This window comes from Diadema antillarum, unplaced genomic scaffold (assembly GCF_040938485.1).
Source record: "Diadema antillarum isolate AM-2024a unplaced genomic scaffold, OU_Dant_1.0 seq00000562_RagTag, whole genome shotgun sequence".
Taxonomy (NCBI): Eukaryota; Metazoa; Echinodermata; class Echinoidea; order Diadematoida; family Diadematidae; genus Diadema; species Diadema antillarum.
In genome coordinates this window covers 1,468,452-1,483,982 of record NW_027271501.1, presented here as the reverse complement: position 1 = coordinate 1,483,982, position 15,531 = coordinate 1,468,452, and the positions used below count along the sequence as shown (strand labels likewise).

General features: G+C 37.3%; 1 protein-coding gene across 1 annotated transcript in view; it reads right to left on the bottom strand.

The window, feature by feature from the left end:
- LOC139735023 (clustered mitochondria protein homolog) overlaps positions 1-15,531 on the bottom strand; it is a 93,176-nt gene that overhangs the window by 23,769 nt on the left and 53,876 nt on the right. Inside the window, exons 5-7 of the mRNA XM_071645797.1 lie at positions 9,907-10,104; positions 7,417-7,501; positions 739-864 (exon numbers count right to left, since the gene is read on the bottom strand). Coding sequence (XP_071501898.1) covers positions 739-864; positions 7,417-7,501; positions 9,907-10,104 — 409 coding nt within the window. The remainder of the gene's footprint in view (positions 1-738; positions 865-7,416; positions 7,502-9,906; positions 10,105-15,531) is intronic.

Genomic DNA, 15,531 nt, shown 5'->3' with positions numbered 1-15,531 from the left:
TTTTCATCTTTATTAAAACTGGTATCATTACTCTCATGTAAGATTACTATCATCATCATCATCAGTCACATGCCTTAAGCTGGTAGCGTTAATTCAACTAATTGAATGCGGATAGTAATAGATTATAATCCAAACTTAGACCACATATGGAGAATGTTGAGTACTAGCTTTGGATGACTTAAAGGGGTAGTACAGTATTGGCGGAGATGAGGATTGGGCTTTTAGCGTTTTGCGAGATACCAAGAAACCGCTTATAAAATAGTACAGAGCATACCATTCTCAGAGGAATTTAAAGTTTATTTGACGAAAATCGGTTTTGGAATAGCTGAGATGTCCCAAAACAAAAGAGAACTAAGTGACTGTAATAAAAGGTGGGTTTCACCTTTTATTATGATCACACTGTTTTGGATATCTCAGCCATTTCAAAACCAGTTTTTGTCAAATAAATGTTGAATTCCTCTTGGAATCACATGCTCTTTTAAATTTCAAAAGAGGTTTCTCATTATCTCACAAAAAAAAAGAGAAAAAAGAAAGAAACCTAAAGTTAGATCTCAACCAAAACTGAACCCCTTTGCCTAGATGGACACACACACACACACACACACACACACACACACACACACACACACACACACACACACACACACACACACACACACACACACACACACACACACACACACACACACACACACACACACACACACACAATCATTCACGGTTGGAGGAATTTCTTACCGCTTCTTCAGTAGCTGAGCAAAGTTCTTCTTGAAGCTGGGGCTGACCTTATTGAGGAGTTCAATCAGAGAGTGTGAGAGGTGTTTCTGCTCCGCTGGTTTGGGGTTGAACACTTCCTGTGTTGATCTGGAGAGGAATAAAACAGAGGAGGGAAGATAATTCTTAGAAGTTCCAAAATTTTCAAGGTTTCAAATGAGTGCGACAGTTTCAAATATGGGCGACTTCTGTTATAATGAATTCCTCGTGACCAGAAGTTTTCTTTCATTTTATTGAAATTTCTTTATAGCTAAACAGTAAAGTATGAAGATATATAGATGATAATTTTGGGACCAGAAGTGCTTTGTTGCTGCCAAGAATTTTGTTACAATTGTGTTCATTACAAGGGGGTGCACTGTACGCTGTGAATCACCGATTTTGCATTTGAGGGGTGAAATTGTTTTCTGTAGTCTATCCTGAAGATGGTAACAACATGTGTACAAAAATGTCAAGATTGAACTGGTCCTGTTCGGGACACACACTAACATCCAAGAAGAATACATGGTGTACCATGAAACCACCCATCACTAAAACTTTTATTACCATGGAAACCTTCAAAGAATACATGCCTCATAGTTTCAAAGTGAAAATGCAGAAATCACAGACAGCCCCTTAAAAACAAAGGAAATTAAACTTGTAGACTCTTTTTAATTTCTAAATACAAGGGATACATCTGTAACTAGTTTCATAAGCACACTAGGCTATTGCTTGATTTACTTTCCATTATCCCCCCCCCCATTTCATTTAACTTGATTGATAGGAGGTCATTACATGCATACGTGCATGATCGCACGAACATGCAACTGTTGCCATGAGGAAATTCTAAACTACAACCACTGATCGCTGGTGGAAACTTCTCACTACTGTTGTTGTAACACAGTGGGCTCATTTATCAACAAATACATCCTTTAAAGGCGCGAAATGACTGGTGATGAATTATCAGACACTTAAAAGTTTACGACTGGTTTCACTTCCATTCAATCACCGAATGTTCTTATTGTTTTCACAACTTTAGATATGAGCAGTTTGTTGTTATCATGAGAAGAGATACCAGTGATGCAGATTATCAAAACTGAACTCTCAGCCCCGGGGAAATCTGATCAAATCTTGATGGAATTAAGATTTTTTTTTTTTTAATTTGTGGATGAAAGAATATTGAGAGCAAGCAGAGTTCCCACTCTCCCATTGACAAAAAAATTGGTTAGTTACTGTCTTCTTCTTTGCGGTAAATTATGTTGATCAACTCCGTAAGTTGCTTTTGCAAGTATGTTTCTAACTCAATGCCATTGCATTATGAAATTGTACCCAGTATTTACTAAATTACTGTTTAGACTATGCACTTGTCTTTATATAATAATGCAAAAAACATTTATCATGGCGCACGTGTATGACTTGCAATGAAATTCACAGAAAAAGTGAAATTTTAATGCTTGATAAGCAGTGTTGACCACTCAACAGATCGCTGCATGAAGTAAATATGTAAGAGAATGAAATTCCCATGCACCACCATTGCATTTTATTGTTTTCAAAAAAAAAAATAAATCTTTGTTTACCTGCTGAGAGCTACTACGACGAAATGTTCAAATGTTTTCACTTTATGCCAGGCAAAAATAGTTGTTGTTAATGAGAAAACTGCGGCCCAAGTACCGCAATCTGGGCTGGCCAAGCAATAGTGCAAATGGGGTCTTATATAACCTGTCCTTCCATACTTTTTATCCAATCTTTTTCAATTACATCATATTAAAGTTCAGCACCTGTTACTATCTGCTTTAGTACATCTATGTCCTTTACAGTGTGATAGCCGTTCCTTCCTATTTCATTTGATAAGCTCTCATTTCGGTCATGCCTTCTGTTTAGCACATCATGAACGTCTTGTAGCTCTCTTTAAATCACATAATCATCCTAAAACTTGTTGGCAGGGCTATCAAATGTGACAAGTACAGCTGCTAGCTGTGCTTCGTTTCACTTTCATTCATTATTTCTTGGAAGATTTCCTCTAGATTACTTTCTTTCATTCTTGTGCTCTTTCTTGGTCAGTTTGGAAATTATTCAATGAAGATTGTTTCTAATAGATCCATGTTTTTGAGGAATAGTATCAAACATCCAATCAGCAAGTGCCAGATCTGAGCTCAACCTACTGCAAAGCAAGATATTTTCACAGCATAAATTTTTTCGCAAATTGGCGACGACGGCCTTTTCTTGGCATGATATGTTCGCGAATTGCCACTGGCATCCAATCCATGTAATGCAGACATGTAATATTCGCATGTAGTTTAATTTTGCGCATCTTGGCTCTCGCAAAATGTAAGAAATATCAAAATGCACACAAACATTTAGGGTTTGACAGTATTGTTAGGTTTGGAAATGAGAGGGTCTCCTGCATTGAATATCTTTCAGAGGATCTCTTAGTTGCCTTTAATAAAAAACTCTTAGTTGCCTTTAATAATAAAAAAAAAAACAAGCTTCAGGTGATATTTTGACCACAGCAGAAAATTACAATTTTCTTTTTCTCCATGAACACATGGGTATTTTTTTTCTTTCTATAGACTCTTCATCTTCAAAAAAAAAAAAAAAAAAATAGCAATTAGTACTGGTACTTCAAACTGTATCTAAAACATTTTTAAAAGTTACTGTTCAAATTGAATTTAATTCACTTAAATTATTTCTACCATTAATCAAACTGGAATGGCTCAGAGTGAAATTAGTTCAGGGATGATTATAATCCAAAAGAGAACCATTCAAATATACCAGAATTGGTATAATTTATGTAGGGTGGCATTTTACAGAATTAGAACCAACTCTTTCCGACAGCCCCGACACTATTACTACACTACCACCGCCAGGCACCAACTTTTACCCTCAGGTCACAAAAGATGTTGTTGCTACAACTGTACCTTGTTCAAGAAGGCTGGGTACAATATCTAGAAGCAGTGAGCTTAGATAAAGTCCCACTAAAGTGGGGACAACTGTACTGCTCTACTTGCGGTGCTCTACATTTCCCCCCCACATCCTGCGGTGGTGATTACAGCATGAAATGACCCAAGACACGGGTAATCCTCGCTGAACAGTGATTGAATAAAGAGCCTGGAAATAATTATCCCTCTCACATGATTCCTCTCCAGAGTTTTACCCCAGCACCTATTCCACAATGGTATCGGGAAATAAGAAGTCCCTTTGATGCATTTGATTAATCTTGTGTAACATCATTTACTTCTCAAAATCAACTCACACTCTCCCTCTACAAAAAGAATTTGCGGTAAATATTCTTACCCTCTCACATGCAAACAATACCTGCTATAATTTATTTATCTGATTATGAAGTTTGGGAATGGTGTTGGCTGAAGTAAAGTTGAATCATGTTCGGGCCATTGCTATTTGAATATAACCACTCATTTTACTGTTTTGGGCATCAATCTAGTAGCCAAGAGAAAATTATGTTCACCCAACATTCATGTCGAAAATTATAAACCCTAAACTTGGATTGTGGTAATACATGTCTGTACCAACCAATGGGAAAGTTTGGAGCCAGTGACATCATCAGCTCATCCTGTAGTCAAACTTCAGTTCATATTTTCCCTGTTCTATTTAAAGGTACTGTTTACCATTGGGAGCAGTGATTTAACAATCTTTTGAGATATCACATTTGATGCATATATGTGAAGAGGTCAGTTGTATCACAGAACAGCCAACCATACAAAAATTTCATAATAAAGCCTAAAATATAAGGAGATGTCACTATTATTCTCAATAAACCATAACTGTAGACAGTTTAGTCTATAAATATTTTTATTATAACTTTTGTTCACATTTTGATATTTAACAAATCTTGAAATTAAGTATAGGGCCTACTGATTAACATATTTACATTGGTTGTTTCTATCCCTAACTCACATTTTAGAACTATTTTGAAGGACTAAAACTGGGTTTTGGTTTCATCTGCAAATGGTAAATAATGCCTTTAAACTATTTCATTCTACACATTGAATACAACTTAAGAATAGAGTGGGACTCCACTTTCATTACTCAAATATAAAAATATAAATACAACTATATAAATATAAATAGAATCTGTATCAATGAAAAGGTTTCACTGAGCTGACATATGTCTGTAAAAGATATGGCTGCACTAAATCATTCTCTTATAAAACTTCATTGTGTTTCAAAAGTGCATTTGTAAGGAGGAGTCATCTAACAACTGATACACTTAGCAATTATTATGTTACTTAAACACTTGATCTTGAGATAAATGTCACTTAGTTTATCAGAGGAGTGACAATAAGAGTGAGTGTATGCCGTCAGGAAAGAACAAGATTTAAAACAAAGAGACTGAATGCAGGGGGTGCTACACATTGTGCTGCCTCTTCGCCGTAATACTGCAGCCTATGACAATACTGGCTATTGACTTGGCACAAAGCCTGGGAAGATGAACGACTGCTAACAGACGAGGGAAGCCACAGGATTTTCTCTTCCCCTTCACACTGAAGATAGCTGACCTTTCGAGCCACTGAGACTGCCTCTCTCTCCCTGCCCCCCCCCCCATGAATTCTTGTCTTCTTGTCTGTTACTCAACACTTAGCCGCATGGACAAAGGGGTGACCACGCATCACTCATGTCTGGACAGATGAACCCTGGCCATCTTATATGTGTCCGGTTGCACTTACCACTGACCAGTGACCCTGAGGAGACACTGCTTTTCAAACACTATTACTCACAAGCAGATATCATTTTTTTTTTCAGGGGGGGGGGGGGGGAGGGGGTGGGGGATATCATGTCAGCAAATATAAAACTATGACTATGACTGGAAACCGGTTGACATTACTCAGAGAATCTCCTTATGCTTATTGCAGTCATCTATTTTTAGCCTGAATTTCACCTTGAAACTAGTTTCTAAACCACATTCTTACACAACACTCAACTACATGAGAGCTTGCTATAAAAAAAGTACTTTCACATGCATTCAGGATGCCCCTTCAATGCCATTATAGTATGTCTTATTTAAAGTGCCTAAAAAGGGGGAAAAGCTGTAAACTGTATATCTATAAATTGTTAACAATTTCAAAATGGCTCAACTATAATCTTTTATTAAAGAGGACATGGCATAACAAATCAAAGATGTTTAATTTACAACTAAAGCCTGCATGTTAACACACCTCTGAACAGGGAAATTCTCTCGAATAAAAAATTATCTATGTATACAATTAAATCCCCATGGATGCATGATGAAACAGATAGCAACCTCATCCTGTATGATGGTAGAGTGACAAAGGCATCTATTCAGATTGGGAAGGCATCTATTTAAATTGGGAAGGCAGGATTGTGTCTTTTCGTGAAGTACCACGTATCTGCACGATGTGATCGCTCTCTAATTGATTTCTCTTGAAAAAGGAGGACATTGGATGCCGTGGCAACGGTTTTGCCCACCTGCTCAGAATTAAACACAGCTTACCTCAACTCATCAAAGATTCATCCGTTCAATAAAGACTGTTTGTTTGTTTGTCTGTTTTTTTCATTCTGAGGACAGCTGCATCTGCATTTTGTTTAATATTGTTTATCAAAAGTGAACTGCATTGTAACACAGTTGTATAATTAATTACATCCCACATTTGACCAATGGGATTACTTGAATTTGGAACATGTGATCGAGAGATATTTTTCTCCCAACATCCATGCCGTGATACTATCACTATGTGATGGTCTTTTTTGTTAGCACTTTTTACATACCCCCGATTGGAATTGATAAAGGTATCGCTTGCACCTATTGGCCACGCGTGTAGCTAGCAAGTTCTAGTGGCACACATCCGTGCACATCGCACAATTATCAATACATCAGTATCGCCTGTTATCATCTTAGATCTAATGTTAGTCTTGTTCGTTCTACTGCCACTGCCCCCCGGACCATGGATGTACGGTACAACCACATGTGTTGTCAACATTCAGCATGATTGTAAAATTAAAATCTGTGTGGTTGATGGAATACATCTTTATCAAACTCAAGTTTCTAAATCGATGTGGGATATAAAGCAAATTATCATCTCTTACTTCTCGGGCAATGGATACAATCTAACATTGCCTAGCTAATGTTTGTTTGTGCCATCGCCATCCAGTCGATGATTATTTGCTTACTACATGTACATCCCACTTCTTAGGTCTATATACAAGCCGTTTGGTGACCACTTTTTCTTAATCATGAAAATAACAATGGTTTGGTTGGTGAGGTCCCTGACATAATCGGACGTACGTTGGTGATAGTATGACATCAGCCTTCGTTCAGGTTTGGTCACTGACCTCTCGGTACTTTCAAGTGCTGCCCACAGACTAGCAGTGTCTTGGATTTGTGAGACAGTTTTGATTGTGTACTGATTGCGAGATAGCTGGGTGTTTTGATATGACTATAAGCTGGATGTGTTCATGCATTCTGTTTAAAGCCAATAAGAAGATGCAAGTACAATCTTACTTTTAAAAAGGGAACAAAAAAGTGAGGATTTACTATAAGAATCCACTCATTACTTGAACAGCAATGTAGAAATTTAATTAAGATAACATTGAAAACAAATTGTATATCAAAATATGAAATTTGGGTGATTTCTTCACAAATCAATCAACTAACAGACTGGATCCAAAAATACAACCAAGAAGACTTACTGGTTGATGTAGAATCCTCGCGTCGAAGCTGTGAGGTGGTAAGAAGTACCCTCAGAGCAGACAACATAAAGGTACATCAGGTCACCTAGCAACAAGACATCAATATTATACAGATTTATATATCTTCACAAGACATCAATATCATACAGATTTATATACATAGTGTATCTTCCAGTACCATCCACAAAATTGATTAATCTAAAACACAAAGAAATATGAAATCCTTACGAAACTTCCCTACCTGTTATAAAAGTGGATCAATTGTCACAAAATGGTTTTGAACACAGGATCACAAACTGACTATTTCAATCAAATGGCCCATCAGATTTCAAATGGTGGATCAGTTTATGTTTCTACAATTTCATACTTATCACATTTTTTTTTCTAGAGTTTGCTTTTGATCCCACAGTCCATACAGACATATTCACTTGAGAATGCAGTGAAGAAAGCACTTATAGAAATATGTATTTCTTGACAACAGAAATGGTAAGTAATCAAGTATGACAATAAATACTGGATAGACACATTCTAGTATAATCAGGTACATCTCAGAATACATTACATCTGAGAACACCAACCACAAGATGAAAGTGACACTTGAATAATGATAGAAACAATAATAACAGAAACAAGAAAAATGGTGCATGGCGAATGACAGGAATCACCTCAATTAATTAGCATCTCTTTAAATAAATATCATGAATGAAACTTGCTGAGTCATTCCACTCACACGAGGTAATTCACTTTTAATCTGTAGCATAACTGGATAACTTTCATTTTCTGACTGTCATGGAAAGTGAGAATTTGAAAGGAATATGCTTGAAAAATGCATCTGCAGGTCAGGGGCTTCATGAAGACGTCAAAATAATTATTGGGCATTGTGCAAGATGTCATTGGTCACCTGGTCAACGAGGCAGGGGGTCGGTTTTGCAATGGTCAGCACTCACAGCTGGGCTGGGGCCAAATGTGTCACATGAAGCGTGATGTAAGAAGCACGGAATGTCTCACGAACGAGGCATGTCCTTTAAAGGGATTGTATAGTTTTGGTCAAGACCTTACTTCCAGTTCCTAACATTTTTGAGTGAGATAATGAGAAACCTCACATGAAATGTGAAAGGGCATGTACTTCCAAGTGGAAATCAACATTTATTTGATGAAAATTGGTTTTGAAATGGCCGAGGTACCCAAAACAGAGCAATCCTTATAAAAGGTGGAACCCACCTTTTATTACTATCGCTTTGTTTTACTTTATTTTTGGATATCTTAGCCATTCCAAAACCAATTTTTATCAATTATACTTTGAATTCTTCTTAGAATGGTACATGCTCTGTACTATTCACAAACTATTTCTTAATATCTCGCAAAAAGTTAAATGCCCAATCCCTATCTCCACCAATACTATACTATCCCTTTAACATAGTAAATCAAGCCACTGAACTAGCCAACGCTGACAACATTTTCTGTCAATTCTGGGAGTGAAGGATGATTTTTTTTTTCATATTTGTTTAAATAGCTATCAACAACTAACCTCATCCATAGAAAAATATCTTCCATACGAATCTTGTGTGTCAATCATTACCTTTGTACGAAATAGCACTTTTTTGTGTTCAGAAGTCCCAGACAAAGGATGGGATAGAGTGGTTGGCATGACAACAAAGAGCCATCATCTTCCTCCGAAGTCTAATGGAGATAGTGTGGTTAAGTTAGAACCAAATCATATGTTGAGTGGTTAGTTTGTAGAGTGCTATCACCTTAAGATGAGGAGTTACATAAGTCCTCTCTGAGCCCCCTTTAATTGAACTGTTGAATAAGCCACGACCTTTTTGCTTTGTAATCTCCTGTTTCATAACATTCACAGATGAGAGAGAGAGAGAGAGGATCTCAACATAGATGGTCTAGTATTGGTGGAGATGGGGATTGGGCTTTTAACTTTTTGTGAGTTACCAAGAAACCACTTATGATACAATACAGAGCATACCATTCTAAGAGGAACTCAAAGTTTATTTGATGGACATTGGTTTTGGAATGGCCGAGGCATCTAAAAACAGAGTAAAACAAAGCGATTGTAATAAAAGGTGGGTCACACCTTTTACTAGGATCACTCTATTTTGGATATTTCAGCCATTTCAAAACAAATTTTTACCAATAAACTTTTAATTCCTCTTGGACTTACATCCACTTCCAAATGTCATTGGAGGTTTCTCAATATCTCACCCAAAAATGTTAGAAACCTGAAGTTAGGTCTCAATCAAAACTATAAAATCCCTTTTACATCACATTAACAGTAAATTTAATAGATGACACTATGTAAACCTATATATAGCCTGGAATGTCGGTGTGGTATGGTGTTGTCTTTGCAATGCAGAAGTCTCTAAGCAGACATTGACAAGTACATGTTTTGCTGTTTATCAAAATGTATATAAATCCCACTGGTAGTCCAAGCTCACTCTGGACAGTCTAACTTTGAATCTCTTAGCGTTTATTCCTTACCGTGCATCTTTCTCGTGCCCGGGGGTGGATTCCAGCCGGACAGCGTCAGGACCTTCAGGCACTGCGGTGACCTGTTCTCCTTGTGGATTGGCTGGAGTGGCAGTAGAGGGCGCTCTTTGGACGAGGGCATGATAAACTCGGGTGGCGTGCAGTCAACGACATCTGAAGTTGGTGACGACTTGTTTCTTTTCCTGTCAGCTGATTAGAAAAATGTAACACAAGACAACAATCTGAATTAGAAATTCATCATTTGTCTGAAACTAGGATTTCCAAATTAGTCTAGCAGCCAGAAAGGGTCCCCGTGCACCCCCCCTAAAACAAAATTCTACGATATGTTCGAAGATCGTCAGAACCTGTATTTTCCGAATCCGGTTGTCGCCAGCGGAAAAAAAGGTTGTGCGCGCGTCTTATTTGCATATTTCTAAGATGGGCGCCGTCCGTTGCTAGGAGACGGATTATTTTTGAATAACTTTAGTTAGGAATAACAAATTACCATAAAAATGGTATCATTTTGAAGAGAATTAAATTTCCTACAAGCTGATACCCCATTTGATGGGATAAATAGTTGTTGTCATGAAATATTAAGGAAGGAATTATGTTTTTTAGCATTTTTCTAAAAAGATACGGAATTTGGTTATAATGTTCTTTTCCATACATCTAATATGCATTTACAAATAACATTTGAAATTTCCTAAAATTATCCCCCAGTCATAGCTATTATCATGTGAAAACGGCTTTCCAATACACCTATTCCTTTAAAAGTTACACGACATTAAAGGGGATAAGGTTCAATAGGTTTTACAGCAATATTATTTTAAGGGTTATAATGTCTCCGCGCGCAATTGCGTAGGTTCTGTATCTGGGGTTTGTTGTAGATCACTGCTATCTATTGATCAAATCTCATCGAAATCGGCGAAGAAAGAAAGAAAAATTACACTTTCTATTCCTTATATGAAATAAAAATGTTTTTTTTTCTATTCTGTGTTACCAAACTCAATCCATTCAGCTTCCCATATGAACAGTTTCTTGTCTTTTTGGATTCCCTCCAAAATCACAACTTATCTGATATTAAAAAGTTGAAGAAAAAATTTGACGTGACAGTTTCCTCTTATTGGAAGATTAAAGTGAAAAAAAAAGAAGAATCTTATGCTAAAAGCCCTAAGAAATAAAGAACTTGTTAAATGGCCTTTCAGAGTTTAAAATGAAACATGGCTATCTTATTTTTTCATAACAAAATGAAGGGAAGTATCTGTGTAGTTCATGTCGGCCCATACTGGGTTACTATTCTTCAGAAATGGTCCCCGTGCACCCCCCCCCCCCAAAAAAAAAATCTACGATGTGTTCGAAGATCGTCAGAACCTGTATTTTGCGAATCTGCTTGTCGCCAGCGGAAAAAGGGTTGCGCGTGCGTCTAATTTGCATACTTCTAAGATGGCCGCCGCCCGTTGCTAGGATACGGATTATTTTTGAATAACTTTAGTTAAGAATATCAAATTACCATAAAAATGGTATCATATTAAAGAGAATTAGATTTCCTACAAGTTGATACCCCGTTTTATGTAATAAATAGTTGTTGTTATGAAATACTAAGGAAGGATTTTTTTTTTACATTTTTCCCAAGAAATACAGATTTCAGTAATGTTTTTTCCATACATTTAATTTCTGTTTACAAATAACATCGGAATTTTCCTTAAGTTAAACCCCATAAATAAGTATTATTATGTGAAAGCGGCTATTCAATACACCAATTCCTTTAAAAGTTACACGACATTAAAGGGAAAAGGTTCAATACGGTTATACAGAAATTTAAGGGTAATGTCGACGGCCGCACTTGCGTAACGCGTGTAATACTATAATAATCATTGCAAGTATGAGACCCTATCACTTCTTACATCCAAATTATTGATTAAATATCATTAAATCTTGTGGAATATGAATGCAAATTAAATTTTTTATTCGCTATCACCTTTGATCTACTCAGCTTCACTTTTAGTTTACGTCTTTTTTCATCAAATAGAATAAAGGCCTTACGAGAGGTGTAATTTCATGACGGCCGAAACGGGCTTACCTGGATAGGGGTTTCCAACATATCGATATTAATCAGACTTCTCTTCATCAACTCTCATTCTTCTGATCATCTTCACACGCATACTCACACCTCCAATATCACACACAGGCATTCATGCAGGGGAAATGAGCTCAGTCGTGAATTTCGTGAATTTATTCAATACGCCATTAATGCATTCATGGAACATCAAACTCGAATGCTTTATTTAGATGTCGAAATAAGAGTTACATGTATACCGCACAAGCGAAATATTTCTCACCATGCTCTAGCAGGAAATCAATTTATTTTTTTAAGATAAGATCGCACATACGTGTTCTCATTCTTTGGTGGTTCGCCTGATGGTTTTTAAACATATTGCTCACACGTTTATTATTGCCAAGAAACTAATAGATAGATTACAAATACCAAGGAATGGCATTGATAAAAACGAATAGTTGCAAGTCAAATCCAGTCGCTTTCAAATTCTGTTTTTTTTTATAAAAAATGATTTCATGCACTTAACTTTATCACATGGGTTGATTTAAATGCAATACAACGTAAACTTGGTTGTTAAATCCGTAAGGAGTGACTAATAATCAATATTATACAAAAATGAGAGAGAGAGAAAAAAAATGTTATGGTTAAGTAGACCATGGATCTATACAACATGAGGGAAATGTCTGAGGGAACATTAACCATGCATGCGTGTATGTATGTATGTGTGCATGTATATACTATAACTATATATCTATATCTATATATAAATATATAAATATATATATATATATATATACAAATAGATATATATAAATATATATATATATATATATATATATATATATATATATATATATATATATATATATATCAATCACGTTTATATTTATGCAGGTTTGTATACTTTTGTGCTGTGTGTGTTTGTGTTCAAGGATGTTTGTGTATGACTAATGTGTTAAACATTAGACATATTCAGAGTGTAAATGTTTAACCACAACGAATACAATATTTTCATGTTTTCCACAGAAATTAGACATCTATTATAATTAGATAAATTTGCTAAAATGATTTGAAGTGTATCTGCTATAGGCGCATCTGACGTGCAATCCACTTTATAGAGCGCATGTAAGTTCCGCTGGAATAACAACTCATGCATGAGTTAAATACACCATCCAATGTTTTCAGATATCCATGCCCTACTCGTCCGCCGGTCCTTTTTAGATAGAGTAACTATAAATGTGCATGATCGATACCCAAAAGATTATTGACATTGCACGTTAAACACTTTCACTAGGTTGCCATTGTCGCGAGTCTCGATATGCTAATACATGTATACTATCTACCACAAATCGATTCTTAGTCTACGAGTGACCGTGGTGATCTTATCATGGCTTATCACATCTTGAGGTCTATGGTGGTAATCGTGTTGATCGTAGAAGAATTATTGGACTGTTCGAAAAATTACTACGATCAACACAATGTCTTTGACTGACATCAAGATTTGATTATCTGATGATCAGCACGATTAGTCCGCGAGTAAGACCACGATTTCGGGCAAATCGAGAAAGTGGACCCAGCTTAGTGAATGCCACGAGAGTGGTAACGTACTATAAGGATAATCAACACGACAGTTTCAATACCGTACATATCAATATTTACATATCTTCCAAGATTACTTCACCTATGTAATCTAGATTCTTTTGTATGCCTCCGCCAAGAAGTGGTGCCGGAGGCATTATGTTTTCGGGTTGTCCGTCCTTCCGTCCGTCCTTCTCTCCGTCCGTAATGAATTTTGTGGACAGCGTAACCAAAAAAAAAAAAAAAAAAAAAAAAAAAAAAACCCTGAAATTTGGCATGTATGTGTATTGGGGGTGAAATTCTGCCTATCAACTTTTGGGTGCACATGCTCAAGGTCAAAAGTCAAAAGGTCGAGGTCAAATGCTTAAAATTTCACTATTTCCCTCATATCTCTGCAATGCCTAAAGATATTTTCTTGAAACTTAGTGTATACAGGTATTACCCAATTAAAATTCACTGGTAAAAGTTTGGGGTCATAAGGTTAAGGTCAAATGTGAAAAGGTCAAGTGAAAATGTTAAAATTTTACTTTTTTTCTCTGTATCTTGGATATTGTTCAAGGTATCTTCATGTCAGGTCAGGATGATCTGCTACTGGTACCCTGTAGCCCAGTACAACCTGTTTCAGGGTCGGATTGTCGGCGACTAAACCGGCAAACCCACCAGTCTCCAACTGGAGAATGGTGAGGAGGGTGGCTGGACACCCTGGTGGAACTAAAAACAAGATCTATCTTAAGGGTATCGACTCTGGAGAGTCAACGATGTCCATCCAGCAATGCAGAAGGACCCGGCCACCCACTGCATTTTCTTGGCCACGATAGTTCTTATGAGAGTTCGTAAACATTGTGGAAAACCGGCATCTGATGGTGGGACCCGCAGGCCAGATGATGCGTCAATGGCTACTGGGGAAGAGGAGCGTGTTGCACCGACTAGGCACAGCTGTAAGGACGCAGAATATACTGCCGATAATCCTGTGCATGAAAGGAGCAGCACAAACCTGAGAAAACCTAGAATTATAGGGACATGGAATGTTCAAGGAATGAATGCTGACAAGATGGAGATCATCATAACCCGAATGGGAGAACAAAATATCAGTGTGCTTGGTATTTCAGAGACTTGGTGGCTCAACCAAGGTCGTTTCACTACCGAAGATGGCTACACAGATGTGTATTCAGGCAAAGACGGCGGAAAGAGGGAACACGGAGTAGGCTTCATCCTGGACAAAAACTCGGCTAAGTCTTTCTTGGGTTTCAACCCAGTAAGCAAAAGAATTATTACTCTCAGACTGGAAGGTCACCCATTTAACATCTCCGTCATCCAGGTCTATGCGCCAACATCTACTGCATCTGATGAAGCCATGGAAGACTTATGATCAGCTCCAAGATACTCTTGACAAGATTCCGAACAAAGATGTTCTTGTGATAATGGGAGACGGGAATGCAAAAATTGGCAAATCAGTGACCAAGTCTAAGATCGTCGGAAAATATGGATTGGGAGAAAGAAATGAACGTGGAGATAGTTTGGAAGATTTCTGCCAAGCTAATGACCTGATTGTTGGAAACACTTTCTTCCAGCAGCACCCCCGAAGACTATGGACATGGAAGAGCCCCGGGGACAATGTAAGAAACCGGATTGACTATATTCTCGTTAAAAGAAGATGGCGCTCTTCACTGCTCAGTGTTCGGACAAGACCAGGTGCAGACTGTGGGAGTGACCACCAGCTTCTGGTTGCACAGCTGAGACTAGAGCTCAAAGTAAAGAAGAAAGAGACATCACCATTAAGGTTTGATGTAGACAACATACCGGAACAGTACACTGTTAGTGTGAGCAATAGATTTCAGGCACTTCTTCAGATTGATGATGAAGAGCTGTCTCCCAATGAACTGTGGGAAGGAATGAAAGAAGCAGTGTTAAGCACAGTTAAGGAGATCATCCCAAAGAAGAAGAAGAAGAAGCAACCATGGTTATCCAGAACAACATTAGAACTGACTTGCTGACAAGAGACA